The sequence below is a fragment of the Triturus cristatus genome, chromosome 7, assembly GCF_964204655.1.
Source record: "Triturus cristatus chromosome 7, aTriCri1.1, whole genome shotgun sequence".
Lineage (NCBI taxonomy): Eukaryota > Metazoa > Chordata > Amphibia > Caudata > Salamandridae > Triturus > Triturus cristatus.
The window spans coordinates 1,077,239,946-1,077,260,858 of NC_140590.1; the positions used below are offsets into that span (position 1 = coordinate 1,077,239,946).

Genomic DNA, 20,913 nt, shown 5'->3' on the forward strand with positions numbered 1-20,913 from the left:
GATGAATAGGAACTATTGCCAGTAGCCCGGCCTTCCCTGCTGAATCAGCCCAGTGTCCTTTATTTCAATTCATTTTTTTCCACTGCACATTTCGTCCAAGGACGTCTACTCGTGCCCTGCCATACATGGAAATCATGAGATTTCCCAAAAGTCTGGCGGGGCTAGAAAAAAGCCAGTCACATGCAAGCATTGCCACAGTTTTAGCCTCATGGAGGTCAGGTGGTCTGATAACCTCAAGAAAGCTCTTATCTTTGGTTACCTTTAATGAAAAAAAAAAGCCTACGTGCACACTAGTTGCAATAAAACTTGTGCCTCTTTTATTTTGCTCTTCCCAGCTATGTTTGAAAATTGTCTTAGGATTCAGGTTTGCTTTTTCTTCACATTGTAGAGAACCACATTTTCTGACATGGCAGGGCTTGTTTAGCAGCAGTTTCTATTACGTTCTTATTGTGTAAATCATTAGGAAGCATTTTAAACTCAAGACATTAAACTTTGAAAAGAGATGTACAATGTTTGGGATTCTTCTAAATTCTAACCACCCGTTTGCAATTTCTTCTGCTTCGAGAGCCTTGATGTATATGCGGATTTGCATAAATAGTGACGCAACGCATTATTATGATATGGAAAGAATAGTTCTTTCCACACTCATTCATTGTTACTATGAAGGGTCTTGTTTCCTGCTGAATACAAAAGCCATATCCCAGGTTAGGTAAGTTATTAAGGTCAGTCTTATAGTGCCGTCACAAAGGGTGGCGTAGTGCCACCGGTGACCTCGAAAATTGTCGCATTGTTAGGGGTGGCATCCACGCAAACTGCCACTTTCCAGAGGATAAAATCCACGCTAGGGCTGCATCAGTCCTGCATTTGGAAATCTTCACCCCATCTGAGAAAATCATTCCTTAATCTCTCGATGCATCATTCAACATGTGATAGGCGGGCACTTAACTTTTTCAAAGTGTCGGCTCCTGCATTACTCCTTAGGCAGCATTTTAAGGAACCTTTGATTTGTTTCAGTTTGGAATTTTTTTTTTACGGTTGAAATATGCAAATTATGCAATTGATGTTAAATAATATAGCCATATGTGCTAATTCCATAATCGAGCAGGATTCAAGGTGGAAGGGGATGAGAGTGCTGCAGGAGGTGGTAACAGTGACGGGGATGGATAACGCGGTGCAGAGCGAACTTAAGGAGGGGAGAATATGCGGTGGGTAGTAACAGCAGGGTGAAATGCGTAATCCGAGCAGGGTTTGACTATGTGATTAGAGTAACAGGCGTCACAGGAATACGTGGGTGCCACACTGCAGTGTTATTACAGTCCCCACTTTCTGCACTGCCTTTCAGACTCTTTTTTTTCTTTTCGGAGTTTTTTGCTCTCCTGCCATGAACATGTCTTTACATTGAGGTGCAGGTCAGTGCGCACCCCCTCTTCCATCTTTTCTACATGACTTCTCACTTTTCACCCCACCTGAGGTTATTATATCAACCTTATTAACAAAGATTTAAAAAAATATCTCTCCCGCATGCGATATGACATCTATTGTGTTCGCTCCTTTGTAGTATTTTTTTCACTGGGTATAAAAAATCTGCTCCAGAGGAAAAACGTGCGTGTCCAGGTTGTGAACAACTCTGTGGACTGCAAACAGTGATTGGGTGTGGGCAGTCAATCTCAATAGCTGGGGCAGTCGTCTTTCCCTGAAAAGATCAGCAGATGAGGAAGGCCAAGGCTGTCCTGTACATTAGAAAATTCAAGTATATGCCAATATCCTAGAATGTGTCTATTTGCCCCATTTTCTTCATCACTGCATTGTCGCTACTAACATTGACGTTCTAGTCATTTTTTCCCGCCCAATGAAGCCTCAGCCCCTTTCTGCTTCAATTGCTTTCTGTTGTGGCTTGAAGAGGGCAGTGAATCTGTCTGCTTGTGATTCTGTACCATTCGTCTCTTTCCAGTTTCCTATGTCTTGCTGCTCTGTCAGCTTGTAAAAGGCCCTGAATGAATTGCCTTTTGTTGTTTATCACAGTTCCCCTTGGATCCTGGGAACCATGGTTTTTTGTGCCCTCCTCATTGTGTTGTAAGGCTTTGTCTGTGTGTCATTTTACCCACCCCTGAACTTTACTTGCCTGCGTGGTTACAAAGCAAAGTCTAGAGGCTTTTTTGGGAGTTCAGGAGCAAAAATCAATCATTGTAAACATACTAGCTGTAACCCTGTAACCCAGCCTCTCAAAGAAGATCAGCAATTACAGATGTGTTTTGCCCTATTTGTGGCAGTGCGGGCCTGCTTTGAGAGTAGTGAAATTCAAGGGGCGGCTAACACAAAACCGTCTTGGTGCTGAGGCTGGTGAACATTTGGAACATAAGCAAGTCATTATCATGTGCAGTGCAAAAGGAAACATTGCCTGTGAGCATCCTGTCAAACTACCCAACCCCAGGTATTCCGGTTAGGTTGCTACTTCTAATTTATTATGCTCTGGATGCATTGGTTCCTTGTCCATGGGTTTGTGGTGGGAGGGCTTGGCCAATTTGCATTGTCATCTTGTTTGTACATTGTCATGCGCATTGACAGACCGAGAAAGAGAGAGAGAGAGAGAGAGAGAGAGAGAGAGAGATAGAGGTAGTTCTTAGTGACAAGTGTTATTTGTTGCAGTGACAGCTGATTGTCTGGTATATCTGGGCAGTGTGTGAGTGTATGGAGATGGACGAGGGCACTCTTTTGGAAGCGTAGCTGTGGTCTTGTTTTATGCAGTCAGTTAACAGATGAAGCTCCGCCCTGGCTGACATCCAGGCCAGGGTAGTTTGATCAGTGCCTTTGCAGTGTAAGCACTTCCCTGCTTGATCTGTCTGTGGGTCTTGCACCATTCTGAGTCCCCTGATGACTCTGCTGGGAGCCTAGGGTCAGAACCCTTGCTTGCTTTCAGTGCATGGGCTATATTGTTAGATGATCCTTGGAGAGTAACTTGATTTTTCAGTATAGTATGAGGTAGGACCCCCTGTCCTCTTCTCTGGCCAGATCATTCAGACCCCCACTGACATAATTACCGCGCTTTAGGATCATTGTGCAACTACCGTCCATTCAGGGACATTGGCACATTACCGCTTGTGGGGAGTAACAAAACCGGAGGATGAACCCCCTCCTTTCCTCATGAAGTTCGTGGAGGCCCCCCGTCTCATAGCAAGATAAACTTTTCGGGCAAATATAACTGGTGGCTGAGGGTCTAAGGATCGGCCACAAAAAAAGTGACCCTCAAAGGACCAGGCGCCTGGGCCTCCCCTGCACTAAGGAGTGTTCGAGACGCTGTTGAGTCTGATCTGATGAGTTGTGTTTCTTAACCATACCAATTCCTCATAGGCTAATAACATAGTTAATCAATCCACCAGGGTCCCACTTACTCCAAGCACTGTTGATGTACACGAAAGTTCTCTGAAAGAGCTGGACTAGTGCAAAAACAGGATAAAAAATATTGGAGTACACTTGATGGAAGTGGATAGATCAAACCATGCCTTTAAAATGTTGTCATGAATATGGTGATCTTCAAACATCCTCTTTAAGTTTTTACTCGTTTTGGTTGAGCACACTGCGCGATATGGAAACCTAATATCAGGGCTAGATGTCCTCAGCTTTATGAGAAACCACAGAACCAGTTAGAGAAGGTCTGGGCTTCAAATCTCCCTCGCCGGTTGTTTTTCTACAAGGAACGAGTAGTTCTTTCACTGTTGGAAAAAGGATTTTGCAACCACGGCCGGTAATATTACCTGGATCAGAAGTACTTTGGTGGTGCTTTGTTTACACGCCTAGCTGGGTGAATGGAAGGCTCGGCTGCGGGGCTCGACCACCCCTGTTTTTTTTCCACAGGTGCACAAAGGCCCATTATGATTAGGTAGAAGAGCCGTGTTTCTAGAAATTTCACATGCCGAGCCTGCTAGCGGGTGCCCGCCTTCTTCTCGCATTATGCGCCGTGTGAAGGTTTTTTGTTATGCGACGTCACTGAGAAAGGAGCGTTGTCGAGTTTTCTCTCGTGTATTGCATTTTGTACAAGCCCAGGCCAACTTGAGCGGTGAGTGAATTTAAGGCACAGCTTGTTAAAACGTCATGAAAAAATCATGTTGTGTGGTGGTGTGTGTAAATGCTGATTATAGTTACTTTATTATGTAGGAAAACGATTGATGGCATTAGACACAGTAGTAATTATTTTATGCTGTTCCAGTGTTGGACTGCCTTGTCAGGCAGGAAAGAAGGAACCTTTTTTGGCATGATACTGATTTTTTTGAAAAACATTTTTATTGGTGGTTTATGAAGTGCAAAAAGAACATATGAAGGTGAGAAGCCATTGTGCTTGATGGATAACCAGATCACAATTAATGGTGCACTAACTGTGCGCCTTTCCAGTGAGTCCGTGAAAAGATGTATTAAAAGCAGCCTGCGGTTCATGCCTTTGACTGGGACTACACTCCTCGACGCAGTTCTTTTTTCAATTCAAAGAGTTTTATTGGGCTTTATAAAACTGAACAAGGAGACAATGTTATGATAGTTTAGCAGGGTACATAATGAAAAGTTACATACACTGAATTAGGTGATGACCTGTGGACTCTACAAAAAACAGAAAATAACTCACAAGGATGAAAAAGCAATATCCAGAGCACAGCATCTAGGACACTATAAGGGTAAAGTAAAGAAATTGAAAGAAATTAAAGAGTGGTTCATTGAGGGACCCATTACCGTCCATGAACAGAACGCTGTTATATTAGCCAAGCTGAGAGATTGTTGTGCCAGGGAGCATAGTACAAATTACAGGTGACAGTACAGCATGATGAACCATAATCAAACATAGTTTAGCATACATATTTGGAACGCGTTATTGTTTTTGTATATTTTTGGGGGTGGCCTGCTCTTTATGTCTTTGTTCAAACTCCAACCCAAGCCAGAGTAAGGGGACAATCTACTACCCATTGGAGAGTTATGGGTTTTTTTTTTGGTGGCAAAGAAGCTGTCAGGTGACTCCCAGATAATGTTATTTTGTGTTTTCCAGGGGGAGTTCTGGAGAGTGATATTATCTGTTCCTCTTAGGTAGGTAATCCAGTTCAGCCAACCACAGAAGGAGGTAGTCGTAGTTCTGAGCTAAATTTAAAGTGCGTTATTAGTGCCCGTATTAGCCTAATCAGCTTTTGTTACTGATGTGAATGTTGGAGAAAGCACAACAGCTGATTTCTTCTCTGCATTCTCAGTAACTAGATTTTTGGCAAGTGAGCCCGATTAGCTTCAACTGGGGACGGTTGTATTCGTTCCTTCCCTGCAACAGAACACCTTGGACTGCTGTGGAATCTCGTTCCAGTCACAGGCCCGCTAAATAATAGAAAAACAGGAGTCTGGACTAGCCTCGGCAATTTTTATTTTTTTTAAGTGCTTTAAATGAAAATGTAGAAGTGGCGGTACCTTTTTACTTCCGAGAAGTGCCGGTACTCTCCTAATAAATGTATTCTAGCAGTGCTGAGAAGTACAGATAATCTCCCTTTCAAATTAAGGAAGTGCATGTACCCAGTACCAGACAGTACCTGCCCGTTTTAAATCACTGGTGGTAAGGGTGTAAAATACACTGGCTATAACCAGGATAAAGTGTGCATTGTAATCGCTAATGAGAACAGGGTTTAATATAACAGTAACCCCTTGACATCAGAAATCCGAAAAACATCTTTGTGAGGGTTTTTTGTCTGTTGGTAACATGCCTTCAATGGTGCTGTTCTTTCAGCCGCGGCCCGTGCAGGTACGAACGGTGGCCGGGGTGGGGGTGGGGGGGTGGTGGTGGGCTGGGGGGTGGTATTCGACAGACGATGAGGAGGGGAAATGATTTATTTATTTAATTTTCCCTCGTGGTGGTCTGTCAAATCCCCTCACCCAGCCCCACCTCTCTTACCTGAACGGGCCGCGACTTTGTTCTTTCCGGGGATATGCTGATCTTTAATAACATTATGAATGATACTTGTTTGGAGGATTAATGTCTCTCAAGTGTTTGTGGTCATCAATATAAACTTAGCGGACATTTTCGAATGACAGTAGATAGCAGCATATCCAAAGGAATTGAAGCTATGACTATTGAAGCTCAGCCCTGTTGTCAAAGATAATTGGATTTCCATACAAGGAAACGACGTTAGAGGTCTGTGACCTGAACTGTTATCTGCTCATAAGAATAAAGGATGTGTCCCAGGACCTTTTTCCTGTGACATGAATGTGTGGTGTATGGGTATTGAGTCAAATACCTAAATAATTGTGTTTATATCCATCCACATCCCTGAAAGCGTTGTCTGCCCTCAGATCACAGATTTGAGTGCACTCCGTAAACATGCTTATAAGGTTCCTGTTTTTAGCATGCAATGAATCATGCTGACTTTGCATAAGATGTTGATGACTGATCTTGGCATTGTTTCAGGTATTTTATCAGCTCCTTACCCACCTTTCATGTTTTGTTGACTAAAAAAGCTACTGTTTGCATAGTGTTTGGCCTCCGCCACCAGAAAAGCATTGCAAAGGTGATCAATACAGTGGCATGTTCTTATCAGGTGTTGACCCACACAGTTGGATGGTTGGGATTGAAATCAGATGATCGATAACTTGGCCTACAGGCAGCAGCGTCAGAACCACTCTCCTCTCAGTCCTTCTGTACTGCAGCTAGTGGTGTTCTTTGTTCAGGTGTGTGGTAATTTTCTTTGGCAGCAAGGGGGAAGGGGGGAGGGTCTTCTCTCAGTTTACTGCTCGAAGAGGTTGCCCTCTCGTGCCTTCTCTTTACTTTCACTTCTTGTTTTGGGCACGTGGGGAGTTTTGTCTCTGCTTACTCTTTTAGGTCACACCTTTTGTTGCTTCACTGCTGCTTGATACACAAAATGTTATGCACTCTGCAATGCCGTTGTTGCTTCACTGCTGGTTGATACACAAAATGTTATGCACTCTGCAATGCTGTTCTTGCAGTACGCGTGTAATCTCACAACCAAAGAATCTCTTTAACAAAAATCTGCTTCTAGGAACCTACCAGTCAGGCTAAAGCTACACTTCTAAAATCAAGGGAAAAATTGTCTCCTCATTTGTCGAGCCCCTCATATGCATTTAATACAATTGACAATGACACTCTTGTCAACATTGTTTAAGAACGCATAGGCATTGATGGCACTGGGGTGGTTTAAATCCTATCTTTCAAATTGATTCTAGCAGAATAAGTAACTCTAATTCAAAACATACCCTGTCAACATTTGGAGTTCACCAGGGCTCCATCCTGCCCCCATCCTTTTCAATCTGTGTAGAGCCTCTCGGGTCTTCCCACACAAATATGATGTCTCCTTCCATCAATATGCCAGTAACCCCAAAATACATATGCAGTGGACTGCTCTGACAGCATCCCACGCCCCCCAAGACAAATTAGTTGTCTCTGATATCCAGAGTTGGATGGATAATATACATTTTAAACTGAATCTTAAACTGTAAGGCCAAACAAACGTGTTTTTCCCCAACAATGAACTACCTAAATAGACTGGCATAAGAACCTAAATGACAAATGCATCAACACCAAAACAATGACCAAGGCAAATTCCCTAGGTGTCTTACTAGACTCTCAGCTCAACGTTGGGTCACACATCAAGACAACTGTAAAAAGTGCAAACTACCACCTAAGACGTTTAAGAAAGGTCAGAGAATTTCTTCCAAAAGTAGACCTCAAAATCCTGCTACAAGCCCAGGCCATCTCCAGAATTGAATTTAACAACTAACTGCTCATCGGTCTACCCAAATCCTGACTTGAACATCTGAAGGTGTACTGCACTCTGCTACCTGACTCCTTGCTGACCAGAGAAAATGGGGCCATATCACTCCTATTCACTGTTCACTAGATTGGCTACCTCGGGAGGCTTCAAGCACTTAGACGACTTCCATTCCATTGCAAGGTCATTCACTTGAACACTTTTCATACCTAGCCTCACCACTTTTTTGGCTGGTGGATCTAAATATTTAAGAGGAAAGACATCTCTCCGGCTCAGTCTACCTCAATCCAGAAACCCTCCACACTGAAACATGCCATCTTAGCGAAAGTGCCCAAAATTTGGAGCCCTCTTTCCACCAGCCTAAGGAAAGGTCAATCGTTTGCTCAATTTAAACTTGGTCCAAACAACTCCTGGTAGACTCTGGAAGCTTTCCTGACACCCAGCTTGTTTAAACCCCGCCAATGTGAGGCTGAGATGAACTCTATTTCTAAACAAAGTAATCCTGCAATCAATTTTTCATTTCCCCAACCTATGTTACCGCTCCCAATTAATGACCTTTATTGCACATCTAATTTTGCATTGTATATGGTTGTGCTTCCTATGTGATCCAATATGTGGGCTTCTCTCACATACTTTTACTGCATAGTGTATCACTTATATATTGTACGCGCTCAGACATCCTCCATTGGATTGAGAAGCACCATACAAAAAAACACAAATACATATTAATTAACACTGGTATAGCATTTGTGTACCTAGAAAATATTCCCTATGGAATAAAACACAAAATTGCGCAAATGTGCGTGATCTAGCCCAACTTCTACCCCGTAAAGATCACGTGGAGCTGAAAGAGGTGCACGGCTTGAAAGCTGTGCAAATTAACCAGAGGAAGAGAGTTTGGGGCCAGCTAAAACTTGTATCACAGGAGTGCCCGTTTAATGGAACATTTGTTTTTTTTCTGCCCTTTCTGTGAGTCTCAGCAATCCACTCTCTATGCCAGTTGTCTATCCTGTCTCCAGTTCCCTTTTCATACTCGGTCTCTTTACCCCTGACTCTGGTCACCAGTTACCCTTATTTTTCCCCCATTCCTTTGTATCTTTTCTCTGTACTCCTGCTCATCTGTGCCAATTCCCTGACCCTCTCACTGTGCCGCTCGTTGTCTCTAAACTACAATCCCGCCTCTCCTAGCCCACTGTCTCGGATCCTTACTGCCTCTGTCTTTGAGCTACAAGGTGTCCTTCCCACACCTGATATGTCTTTATTGTAGTCGTTAATTTTTGTAAAGCAATCCCACTCTTTTATGCCCTGTTCCCTTTCTTTAGGTGTTCAGTGTCACCCCCCTGCAGCCCCTTCCTTATCCCTTCTGAGCTTACCATATGTGACCCCTCTCTCTTCATATAACTTTTAACCACCACCACCACCACCTCCTCCCTCTATCCCAATGCCAATATCCTAATTGAGGCCACACTGGCCTGCCCCCGAGTCCAGCATTGCTGTACATGCAGCTATAGCCAAATGTCCTCTATGTTAGTCTGCTTCCCTTAAATGCACTTTTATATAGGTTTCTCATGTCCTGCCTCTTAATTCTGCGCACATAAATGCAAATATTCACAGGGGTCGCAGAGGGTAGAGGCCACGCTACTTGCTTGAGTAAATTGTGGCAAAAAAAGTAAGCGTTGTACAATATTCACTCCCATAATTTGCGAAATTCCAAAGCGATGGTGCTTCTCAAACCTATTTCTTACACACCTCAGGCCACACATGCCATGTGAGGCTTCAGCTTCTCTCCACAACTTTTTATTTGGACCTCATCTCCACGCAGTATGTCACTAAGTATTTTTTCCTCACCCTTTGAAACACTCTAGACTAGATCCAGAAACTAATACAAAAGCTCGCATACTCTGACAGACAGCACCACCATCCTCCTTGTCAACTCTACACTGCTTCCGGATGTGACAACGTTTGAGTCTCATATATGCAAAACTCCTTCCTACTGATATCAGTTCTACTTCTACTGCACCTTTTGATGCAGATCTCGAGCTCTGTACCCCATTTCTTTTTTTGATGTTTTTCTCAAAAAACTTTCAGTGTGATAGGGATGTATAGGTTTAAAACAAAACACCGACTGCCGGAAATAGATGTTAGTTACAGATTCACAAAATATTTGCCTTTGATTCCGTGGCACCAAGCATGACTCACATTTTCAAAGGCCACCAGGGAGCGTAAAGCCAAACTGTACATCTCTAAGCACAAGATGAGCCAAGTTGGGTTAGAGGGGGAAGTTGTAGATTCACCTCTTTGCCCTTGCATTTGGAAGGTGCTGCTCAAATGTCCCATGAAGAAGTCTAGGCAGGATAAAACAAAGACAACCACTACAGCAACTGGAAGGACAGTCACTGTTCTACAAGAGTGAGGCCCAGGGATCCTTAAGTTTCCCTGCAAATTGAACTGAATGGTGTACCCCGGCGATCAGAGGGTACTTAAGAATTTGATCCAAATTATTTTGTGAAGATAAGCACCAAGAAGAATGAAAGTGCTAGAAGCCCAAATGCAATCCTCGGCCCCCCTGAAGAAGACTCGGAGTGCCAACAGAAATGCTGCATCTCTGAAGAGACCGGCACCATGAAGTGTGTAATCACCGCTACGTTTTTGTATCTAGTTTGTTTGGGAGGTGGGTTTTGTGATTTTCTCAAGGAAGAACCCCAAGCAGCAAGATCCACTGAGACGCAAGCGCTTTGACTTCACTGCCTCCCCTTCCATGATTCACTGCACCAGCACCGCAGAAGCCACTTGCTCACCATTCAACTAGGCCGCGGTGAAGACGCTTGCCTCTTTGTTCTCTGGGCTCTGTGGTGCACACCACTGGGAGAGGCAGTGCCCTGATTGTCACTAAGAAACGCAGGCACTGCTTGTCTCTGAATGATCAAAAGGACAACAAGATGCTGTGCCAGCGAGGAGGAGAACACCTTGGGACAAAGCCCATAGATACAGGGCAAGGTTAATCGCCGGTGGTGACCCCACTAGTACAGCAGTCACAGCCTTTGCAGTGTTCTCACAGTTCTTTTTTCCTAACAGATGTAATATTTTGTTCAAGCGACTTATTTTGGCAATAAGAAGGTTTAGAACACTCAGAATTCCTTGTTCGATGCAGGTAGAAATGTTTTATAGAGTAGAGGTGGAGAACAATATATTGATGTATTAATGCCTAATAATGCATCTGTTTAAAATTAGGTTTAAAGGTAGGTATTTGTTTAACCATTATCAACTCCCTATATTGTTTGGAACTTCATTAAACGAAGTCTTACCACAGTTCCTACACATTTGCTGGAATTACTGATCCTCTAATGTGTAAATTAGTTGTTACCATGTCACCTTTTACCGGTTTATACCAAGTCTTTAGTACAGTGCATCAAATGTAAGACGGTGTATATCTGTCAAAATGTAGACCTTTCAATCCTTCACATCATTGGTGGCAACCCAGTGCCAATTGTTTTCCAAGGAAGAAATTCTCCAGAGTTTGGAGGAATTAGAAAAGTAGCCTATTCTCTACACCAGCCATAAAGTAGGAAGAATATTAGTGGTTTACAGACCCTTTTACTCAATGAATGTTTTTTGTAAGTAAACTATAAGCTTCTCTAGTCAAGGTGTTTTTGTATTTAAATTGTATGTGCTCCATGGAAAAAATAAAGATGACATCTCTATACTAGGGAGAGATTGTCCAGCATTACTCTTCAAGTTTTGTATATGCACTGGCTCACAGTAATTTGTCCTGCATGTGTATTGGCCTTGTCAATTAGACTAATGGTACAATTCTGTGACAAGGGGTGTTGTGCTGAAAGTGTCTTATTTGCTGTGTTTGTCTTTTACCAGTGACTACCAGGGCCTCGCTTCACCACCACGATGACCACAGAACCCTATGAAGAGACCAGTATTTTGACCAATGGCCGATGCCCCTATCATACAGACAAGATCCTTCTGGAGGAACGAGAGAAGGCAGACTTCAACTTTAAGGCATATCTCACACGTAAGCTGAAGAAAAACTGTGCCTGCTCACCTGCCAAAGCCAAGGACCTGGTGTTTGGTCTTTTCCCTGTGTTGGAATGGCTGCCAAAGTACAAGCTGAAGGACTACATTTTGGGGGACGTCATGTCGGGACTTATTGTGGGCATCCTTTTGGTGCCTCAGTCCATTGCCTACTCTCTCCTGGCTGGTCAAGAACCCATCTTTGGCCTCTACACCTCCTTCTTTGCCTGCCTCATTTACTTCTTAATGGGAACGTCCAGGCACATCTCGGTTGGGATTTTTGGGGTGCTGTGCCTGATGGTGGGTGAGGTGGTGGAGCGAGAGTTGCAGGCGGCTGGTTACGACCTGCAGGACACGGTACATGTTGTACTGCACCAGGCAGGAGATCTGAACAGCACATATAGCCCACTGATTCAGAATGAGACTGTGGGGCCGGTGTGTGACAGAAGCTGCTATGCTATCACTGTTGGGGCCACTGTCACCTTTATGGCTGGGGTTTATCAGGTACGTGAAAGCTGTTACGTGAAAGAGGAGTTCGCATCAATAAAGCATTGATGACAGGTTTACATCAGGCTTATTAGGTAGCTCCAGATCACAAGAATCCTACTTGCACTAACACACTTCCATTTAATAATCTAGTCCCCTCAGGGTGTTGTAATTTTGCTTAGTTCAACATAAGCAATTGGACAAAAGTTCCTGATTACAGCGGGTTGTCAAAGGACATCTGGACACCCTATGTCATCTGATGGTAAGGTCAAGCCGTCTAATAAATTATTACATGCCCTTCTGGTGTACTCAGGGGCATCCAGATGGTCTTTTGACACTTTTAATCAAATTAAGCTATGCTGTTTTTGTGAGAACTGACCATCATGTCATCCATGAGATTTGCAGTATGCATCCTCTATATTGGATATTGCACTTACAAACGCCATCCTATGTGGCAACACAGTTCCTAATTTTTATCCAGTGCCTCTCCATTTGAAGAAATATTTCTAGAACTGTCCGTCACTTTTTCACCTGACAACCAGAATCATTTTGTTGTAAGGGAAGTCCAGTAGTGTATATTATAAGGAGAAGGTTTATCAAGATGTAGGTACAGGTAATTACGATGGTAACTTTCAGGTAAGTAGCTTGTAAATATATTGCATATAGCCGCACCAGAAGTAGCATCCTTGCTGCTCAGTCCCTTTCTTCAACTACTTCTCAATCCAACCCAAACACCCTCAACGTTCTACATGACCTCACACACTGGCTGAGCAGCAAGGACTTGGAAGGCTGGGGAGGATGCATCAAGCTACAACACCTTGCAAGTTAGCACAGGTTACTGTGGCCTCTCAGTAGCTACTGTTAATAGTTTATATTTGTTTAGTGTGTCTCGTAAAATAAATTACCTGAAGACAGTGATAACTGTTATCAGAAGAGCTTTGCTGTCTAGGCTCGGCCAGTTGTAGTGTATTTCCAACACGAAAGTCAACATTTAGCAAGTAAGTTTGAAACAGCTTTTTGAATAATTTAAAGATTCCCTTTTGATATTTTTCAGCTGGCTTCTCCTGAAACCAGCTTTAGCTGGAAATCTTGACTGTTGGGGTCATATTTTTCCCCTGCGCTTAAAACAGAAATTAACATTTGCATAGTCTCTAAAGCAGAGTTCTTCAAACTGGGGGGGCACGACCCTGTGGGGGTGTCTTTAATTGATCCCAGGGGGTGCTCCAGGTTATGGCCAAGAGAAGCATTATGCTGATAACAGTGCTTTAACCAGAATAGTATGTTTGGCAATAATGTATTTGATAGTATTTTTTAAAGGGGTAACTGAACTTAACTGCAGTGTTGAAATATGTGTAGACATATTTAAACAATGCAGGTTTAATAGAATAATTGTGAAAACATCTGCGGGGCAATTTTTTTTTTTAACACGGGGGCGCACAGGATTAAAAAGTTTGAAGACCACTGCTCTAAAGAGACCTCACATTAAGGGACCGATTCCGATCCGGGTCGGAAGTGCACCGAACGCGATCCGGCTGGAAAAACTACAAGCCATACGCGTGTTTTCCGGCCGACTCATACAGCTGTACGAGCGAGCAAGTACGATGCGAGCTACGTGAAATTCACCGACCGAGTCGTTTCCGGGTCCAAACCTCTCCGTACGTCTCGGTCGGAAGCTAACCGTAGTGTGCAATGGATGTGATTTAAGACCGAGCCAGTACGATGCACGCGTCGGACAGCCTGTGCGAGCCGGAGTGTCCGGCTCGCAAAACGTCCGGGTGGTTGCCTTTGGGGGTCCGCGTCGGACCCCCTGACACCTGCAGCCCTACGACTCGGACACAGGTGGAGACAACACAGGCATGTACGGTGCAGATGGCACAGATTTGTACCCACTGTAGGGGGCGCACATGTCCACGATGTACCCATTCAGTCAATGGGAGCCCATGTACGCGTTGTACGACCGGCTCCCATTGACTCCTATGGGAGTCCAACCGAACCGAGTCCGGCAGCATACGGCCGCATCGTACTCGCTCAGTCGGATTGCAGGCCTCCGGCTCGGTCGGAAAACACTCCGGATCTGGCTCGGTCAGAGTGCTTTCCGACCCGGATCGGAATCGACCCCCAAGTGATTTGGTGCCACTGAATGAGCCGCAGAATGGGGTAATATAAGAAGTAAGCCACTAGTGAAATAATGGATTAAAAGTGGGATAACATTCAAATAAATTCTGATATTGCTGAGCACTCCACAAATACCCCATTTCCAATCTTATTGATGTAGGTAAATTTAGTAGCATATTTCCCAGAGCAGTTGTGCATATTTTTATTTCAGTATTATGAATGATACACTATATTTGAGTCCTGCAATTAGCTGGAGCTAACTAGAGCACAGGCACTTCCCTCATAGGGTGAAAGAAAGCAAGATGTAGGCCAGGGGTATCTAAACCCTTTAGAACCCAACCGAAGTTTTAGAACAACAAACTTTTGCAACCCACCCACCTTTAATTGACATGAGGCGGGGTGTGTCTTTTAAATATAACTAAAGCATTGTGTGGTAGCGCATTATCATTTACAAACAGCACATTTTCCATTGCAATGGCTGCTAAATTTGAACAGACATACAGTTTTACTGATAAAACTATATAGCAGACAAATGATAGTGTGTTCAAATCGGGTTTATGTGAATATTTACCATTTGTGCATCTCTAAGTAAGTGCCTTGATTTGTTTTCATCTTTTTAAAATCTCTGTTTCCAGCACACTTCGGAATTTACATTTTGTTGTGTATTGCAAAAACAACATCCCACATTGTCACGTAATTCACTTTAAAAACTCCTCACACTTTGAATTCAGAGAAAGAAAAATAAACACCATCCCTATTTCAAAATAATAAAGCATCCTGAAATTTGACTTCTGTCTTTGAATCTCCAGACAAATGTGATAAGTTAAACAGAATTTAAAGGCATCTTTATTTATTGCACTGACTTTCGCGACCAACCGAAAACCAGCTGAACCCACAGTTTGGGAAACACTGAAAACAGATGCAGATTCCAAAAGGTGGAGTCACAAAGAACTAAGCTGAAGAATAACACTGTGGGGTCTATTAGGATGGTGGGCGGATGGCCGTCGCCGGTCCGGTGGTGCAACCGCTGGACCGGTGGCGGCCATCCGCCTGCCATCGAAACCCAGAAAACCGCCGGTCCGATTAGCATCACGGTTGTGACTGCCGCGGTGTGATTTTCCGCCCGCCACTTTTCCGCTTGTTGTAGTCCGCCTGCTTGCCTGGCCGGCGGAGCTGGGCTGCTACAATTGTTGCGGATCAGGGCCAAGCACCACCAGCACGATTATGATGCCGGCGGTAGCCAGCCTTTCCGCTGCGGTGGAACCGCAATGGATAGGCATGCGGAGACATGTTCCGGGGGCCCATTGTGGGCCGCCAATGGGTTGCGGGGTCCCCATTGTACCCCCCTACATGTCCCTGTACCAGGTGACGGGCACTGTGCAGTGCCTACCACGCAGTGCAGTGACATGCATGACATGCTCCTTTTCACACCGCGGCGGTGCTGCTGGCAGCAGCAACTGCCGCAATGTTAATTGCCAGAGTCTGACCCCCAAGGTCGGATTTCGACTGCGGAACATCCTAATTGGACCGGCGGTTATGCCGCGGTCCTTGTGGGCAGTCTTTTCCCGCTACCATGGCGGTCGGGGAGATTTTCCGACCGTCATCCTAATAGACCCCTGTGTGTTGTGTAGTGCTTTATTCAATTTGTGGAATTTTTCTTTCCGCATTGAGGAATAATTTAATGTGCATTGGTAATGTACCCCAATAGTATTGGAAATCAGATTGTTAGGCAGTGTGGGAGAGGGACTAGTGTCTTGAAATGAGCTGCGATTAACATCATGCAGTGCCCAAAACAATCTGATCCGCTTTTTATTCAAGCAACACTGTTCCACATCAGTCACACCCACTAAACAATCACTCACGGTCATTCCCTGAGGAGCGCTTCTGAAGTCTATATATAATAAGAAGGTCAGCGATTCCAAGTCCCAGTCTGAGACATTGGAACTTATACCCCTTGATTGCACGATTTTCGATCATAAGATCTAGACTTGAACATTACCAATGTGCTGCAGGCTAAATATGTTAAATCTGCAGGCCAAGGGGACCCTGCGGTTTTGGAGTTTGGAACGAGGCTTTCTCTTATCAGAGCCATCATCAGTCTGGGCTTGTAATCGAATAGTATCATCTCAGTCTCTTCTGAATTTGACTATAGCAGGCCTTCTAATTGGCCACCTCCTGTAGGCAACCCAACAAGGCATTAGGTTCTCCTCACGGGTCCAGGGGAAAGAGACATAGATCTGTCTAACCATAAAAGCCGTGTTTTTTAACCAATATAACCCATGATTTACCAGGCCTTAGACTACACCTATAAAAGAAAATTCCGCCTGTATGAAGTTGAAAACTATTGTTCTAGTTACAAAGCACGCAAGAGGCTATTTACACGACAAACAAACATTAAAGTTTAAAGAGGGGGAAGAAACATTAGCGAGCGTTGTCGCTGTGTAAGAGCAGTTGCGATCATGTGTACCCCCATGCTGGAGCACCAAGCAAAGATTAGGAACAGTAAACATAAAATGTGTGAAGGTTGTCCTGCGGTGGTAGTTTGTTGCTCACCAGAATTGCTGGTCTTCATGAGTAAATTCCCACACATTATGGTTCTTGTAGCTCACTTGTGTGGGGTAGCCTCATTACTTCTATATTTGAACCTCCTCAGTGAAGTATTCTTTCATAAGCAGGATAAGTTCCTGCTGGCTGCAGTTAGTCAACCAGAGATGGTGGAACAACAAGATGGCGCTCCCTTCTGTCTTATTCTTCCCATTGCAAAGGACATCTGTCAGCAGCTTGTAGGAACCAGCCGGTTCAACTGAACTCTTTATCCCTGTGGAAGACTCATGAAGATGTTGGGAACTTATCAGCTTGAAAGCCTCTGAAGCTTTGCAACACCCTGTTGTGGAGTCCCTGAGCCCAAGACATTCTTGCATCATCCCCCCCCTCCCCTTTTCGGACCTCCTTTGAACAATTATTCTCACCCCAGTTACTTGAACTTCAGTAGCCAAGGAGAGGGGGGGCAGGACACACACAATCACCATCCCGCTGCCCACTGGCCACCACCAGTACCAGAGGAAATAGCTTAGTGACATTTACAGTAAGATCATAAACAGTAATGCATACCCTCCAAATTAAAACTAATTTCCTTTCGTAAACTCCCACAAAACTGTACTCGTGCATCTCTTTCCTCATCTACGCAGCATCTACCCCTGATTGGTAGGTCGTCTTTAGCCCCATCATACCTCATCCCTCTCCCAGCGCTAGTGACGCACCTTGCACTCGACGGTGCAATATCGAATTTTTCATATCGACCTACAATAATAGTTAGTTTATAATATTGTAGGGACAGAATATCGATGTCAAGAATATCGTTCACAACAATATCGTTTTTTTTTTATTTCGAAGTAAGTAATATTGAAGTAAATAATATCGTTAGCAAAAATATTGTTGTTAATAATATCGATATTTATATTAGTATTATGTATTTTAGCATGTATGTTTAACATTTGTGTTAATGTGTTTTTATTATTTTTAAATATATGTATTAAATGTTTAGAAATTAGTAAAAAAAAATGTAAAGTAAATTTTGCGTTTTAGTATCAGAGCGGGTTGTGGGTTCATAGGGGAATAGGGTGGGAAGTAATTTAATTAATTAATTAATTAATACGTTTTTTATTGATTGTTTTTCATTATTAATTTATTAATTAATTATTCATTGGTAATTACTTTTTATTAATTGAATAATTTATCATTATATTAATTATAATTAATTTATTATTAAATTGTATTTATTGTTATTGTTAATTAATTTATTATTAATTATTGGTTGGTAATTATTTTTTATTATTTGATTGATTACATTAATTATGTTATTTTTTTATGTGTAGCGGGTTGTGGGTTTATAGGGGAATAGGGTGGGAAGTAATTTAATTATAATTGATATGTTTTTATTTATTCCCAATTATTAATTTATTACTTAATTATTAATTGGTAATTACTTTTTATTAATTGGTTAATTTATAATTATATTAATTGTAATTAATTTATTATTAATTTGTATTTATTGTTATTGTTAATTAATGTATTCTTAATTTATTAATTGGTAATTAATTTCCCTACTGTTGCACTCACTGGATTGGGAATAGTAATTTTAACTGCTACGCTATCAAACACTTTCCCTATTGTTGCACTCACTGGAGTGGGAATAGTAATTTGTACGCCTACGCTATCCAACACTTTCCCTACTGTTGCACTCACTGGTGTTGGTTATAGTAATTTTTACACCTACGCTATCCAACACCTTCTCTACTGTTGCACTCAGTGGGGTGGGAATAGTAATTGTTACCCCTATGCTATCCAACATTTTCCCTACTGTTGCACTGTTTGGAGTTGGAATAGTAATTTTATTCCCTCCACTATCTAATATTTTTTGTATTATTTTAGCTAATCTAGTATATAATTAATTTAAAAATGATTTAAATTTGTTACATATATTAATTAAATGTTTATTTATGTGGATAGATGTATTTATAATTTATACGTTATTAAAACAATTTATAAGTTATTAAAATAATTATTAAAACATATTAATAAGTGTATATATATTATATTATGTGTATATGTTTAATTTATTTTTTACATCATATATATATATATTACTTATAATTTTTAAACATTTTGAAATAATTTTAACTTTTTATTTTAATTATGTACTTTATTTTAGATTATATTTTTAACTTCAATAAAAAACGATATAAACAACGATATTTTTGACATCGATATTTTTGTACTTACCATAATGTAGATAGGATGTCGATATTCTTGACTTCGATATTCTTTCTGCGATATTTTTGTAAGTCGATATTCTGACCTTCGATATTCTGTCAGTGATTCGAACTCGACAGGCCTGGTCCTGTAGGCCACTCAACATCTAACTTTGACCATGAGATTGTTTGAAAGCCAAACCTTAGTGCATTTGCCTGTCACATGTACCTTAGTAACAGGTAGAAGCGTGATTGAATTTCCTTTGGGGATGAGACACTGGAACATTTCTTACTTTGCCATTTTATGCATCCCTGCCTTTCTTTCAATTTAAAAGTAGTATAAAGGGTTTTTTGCATTTCTTATTGCAAACATTTAACACAGAAAAGAAAAAGAAAAGAAAACCGGCAACTAGATAAATGCGCCCACCATATGCGTGCATTAAACAAATTAAATCTAAAAAATGTTTGGCTGTTTTACTTCTATTGCTATTTCAGTTGTGTGCTATTCATTTTACCATTACTTTTTATGAATGCGGCAAGAAGAAATCCCCATCCAACGAAGACCTCAAATTGCAGGCAGCAACAGTGTCACATAAACACTTTATAACAACAACTTTAAAAAAGAAACAGGAAATAAATCACCACATAACTGGGCATCTGCTATTCACCCAAAATAAATAGCCATTTTCTGATGCTAGTATACAAGAATAACATTTAAAATGCATGATTTGATAGACACTTGCCCCTAAAAAGAAGGGAACTGCTTTTAAGCAGATACGAGTAATGCGCACAAGCTTTGTGCAGTCCCTAGATGTTAAGAGAACCAATGGGCATAGTGGTCTTACCCATTGCTCCTTGCTCTATGCTGAAGTGGGCAGAAGCAAAATGTTAATGGCAATTCAACAGACCAGCAGATGAAATCTTCTGACCAAAAGCCCCTCTATGTATGTATAGTATGTGCGTTTTTTTCTAAACTACCAAACCTAAATTATATCACTCAATATGTAGGAGCAAGCAACGTCATTTGGTATCCTTGGAGATGCAATAAAGATTACACTACTTTGAGGCCGATTCCGATCTTGGTCGGAAGGGCACCGAATCGGGTTCGGACGGAAAAACTACGAGCCGTACGCGTGTTTTCCGGCCGACTCGTACAGCTGTACGAGTCAGCAAGTACGATGCGATCTTCATGAAATTCACCGACCGAGTCGTTTCCGGGTCCGAACCGCTCCGTACGTCCCGGTCGGAAGCTAACCGTGGCGTGCAATGGATGGGATTTACAACCGAGCCAGTACGATGCATGCGTTGGCCAGCCTGTGCGAGCTGGAGTGTCCGGCTCGCAAAAGCTCCCGGAGTCGGACTTTGGGGGTCCGCGTCGGATCCCCTGACACCCGCAGCCCTACGACTCGGACACAAGGGGAAACCTATGCGTCTCCCCAACACAAGCATGTACGGTGTGGGTGGCACCGACGCGTACCCACTGTAGGAGGCTCACTTGTTCGAGACGTACCCATTCAGTCAATGGGAGCCCATGTACGCGTCGTACGACCGGCTCTCACTGACTTCTATGGGAGTCCGACCGAACCGAGTCCGACAGCATACGTGCGCATCGTACTCGCTCGGTCGGACTGTAGGAGTCCGGCTCGGTAGGAAAACAATCCGGATCTGACTCGGTCGGAGTGCTTTCCAACCCGGATCGGAATCGGCCCCTCAGTAGCATGTATCCTATCGAGTCCTATTCTTGCAGTGGCACCTACACCCCGAGCCAGGCTTCCCCAACGAGTAACTTGTGAGCTACT

The 20,913-nt window shown here is 42.7% G+C and overlaps 1 protein-coding gene across 2 annotated transcripts in view; it reads left to right on the top strand.

Moving 5' to 3' along the window:
* SLC26A2 (solute carrier family 26 member 2) overlaps positions 1-20,913 on the top strand; it is an 86,708-nt gene that overhangs the window by 55,975 nt on the left and 9,820 nt on the right. For both annotated transcript variants that reach the window (XM_085618190.1, XM_085618191.1), the window contains exon 2: positions 11,610-12,266. In XM_085618190.1, coding sequence (XP_085474316.1) covers positions 11,640-12,266 — 627 coding nt within the window. In that variant the 5' untranslated portion in view covers positions 11,610-11,639. The remainder of the gene's footprint in view (positions 1-11,609; positions 12,267-20,913) is intronic.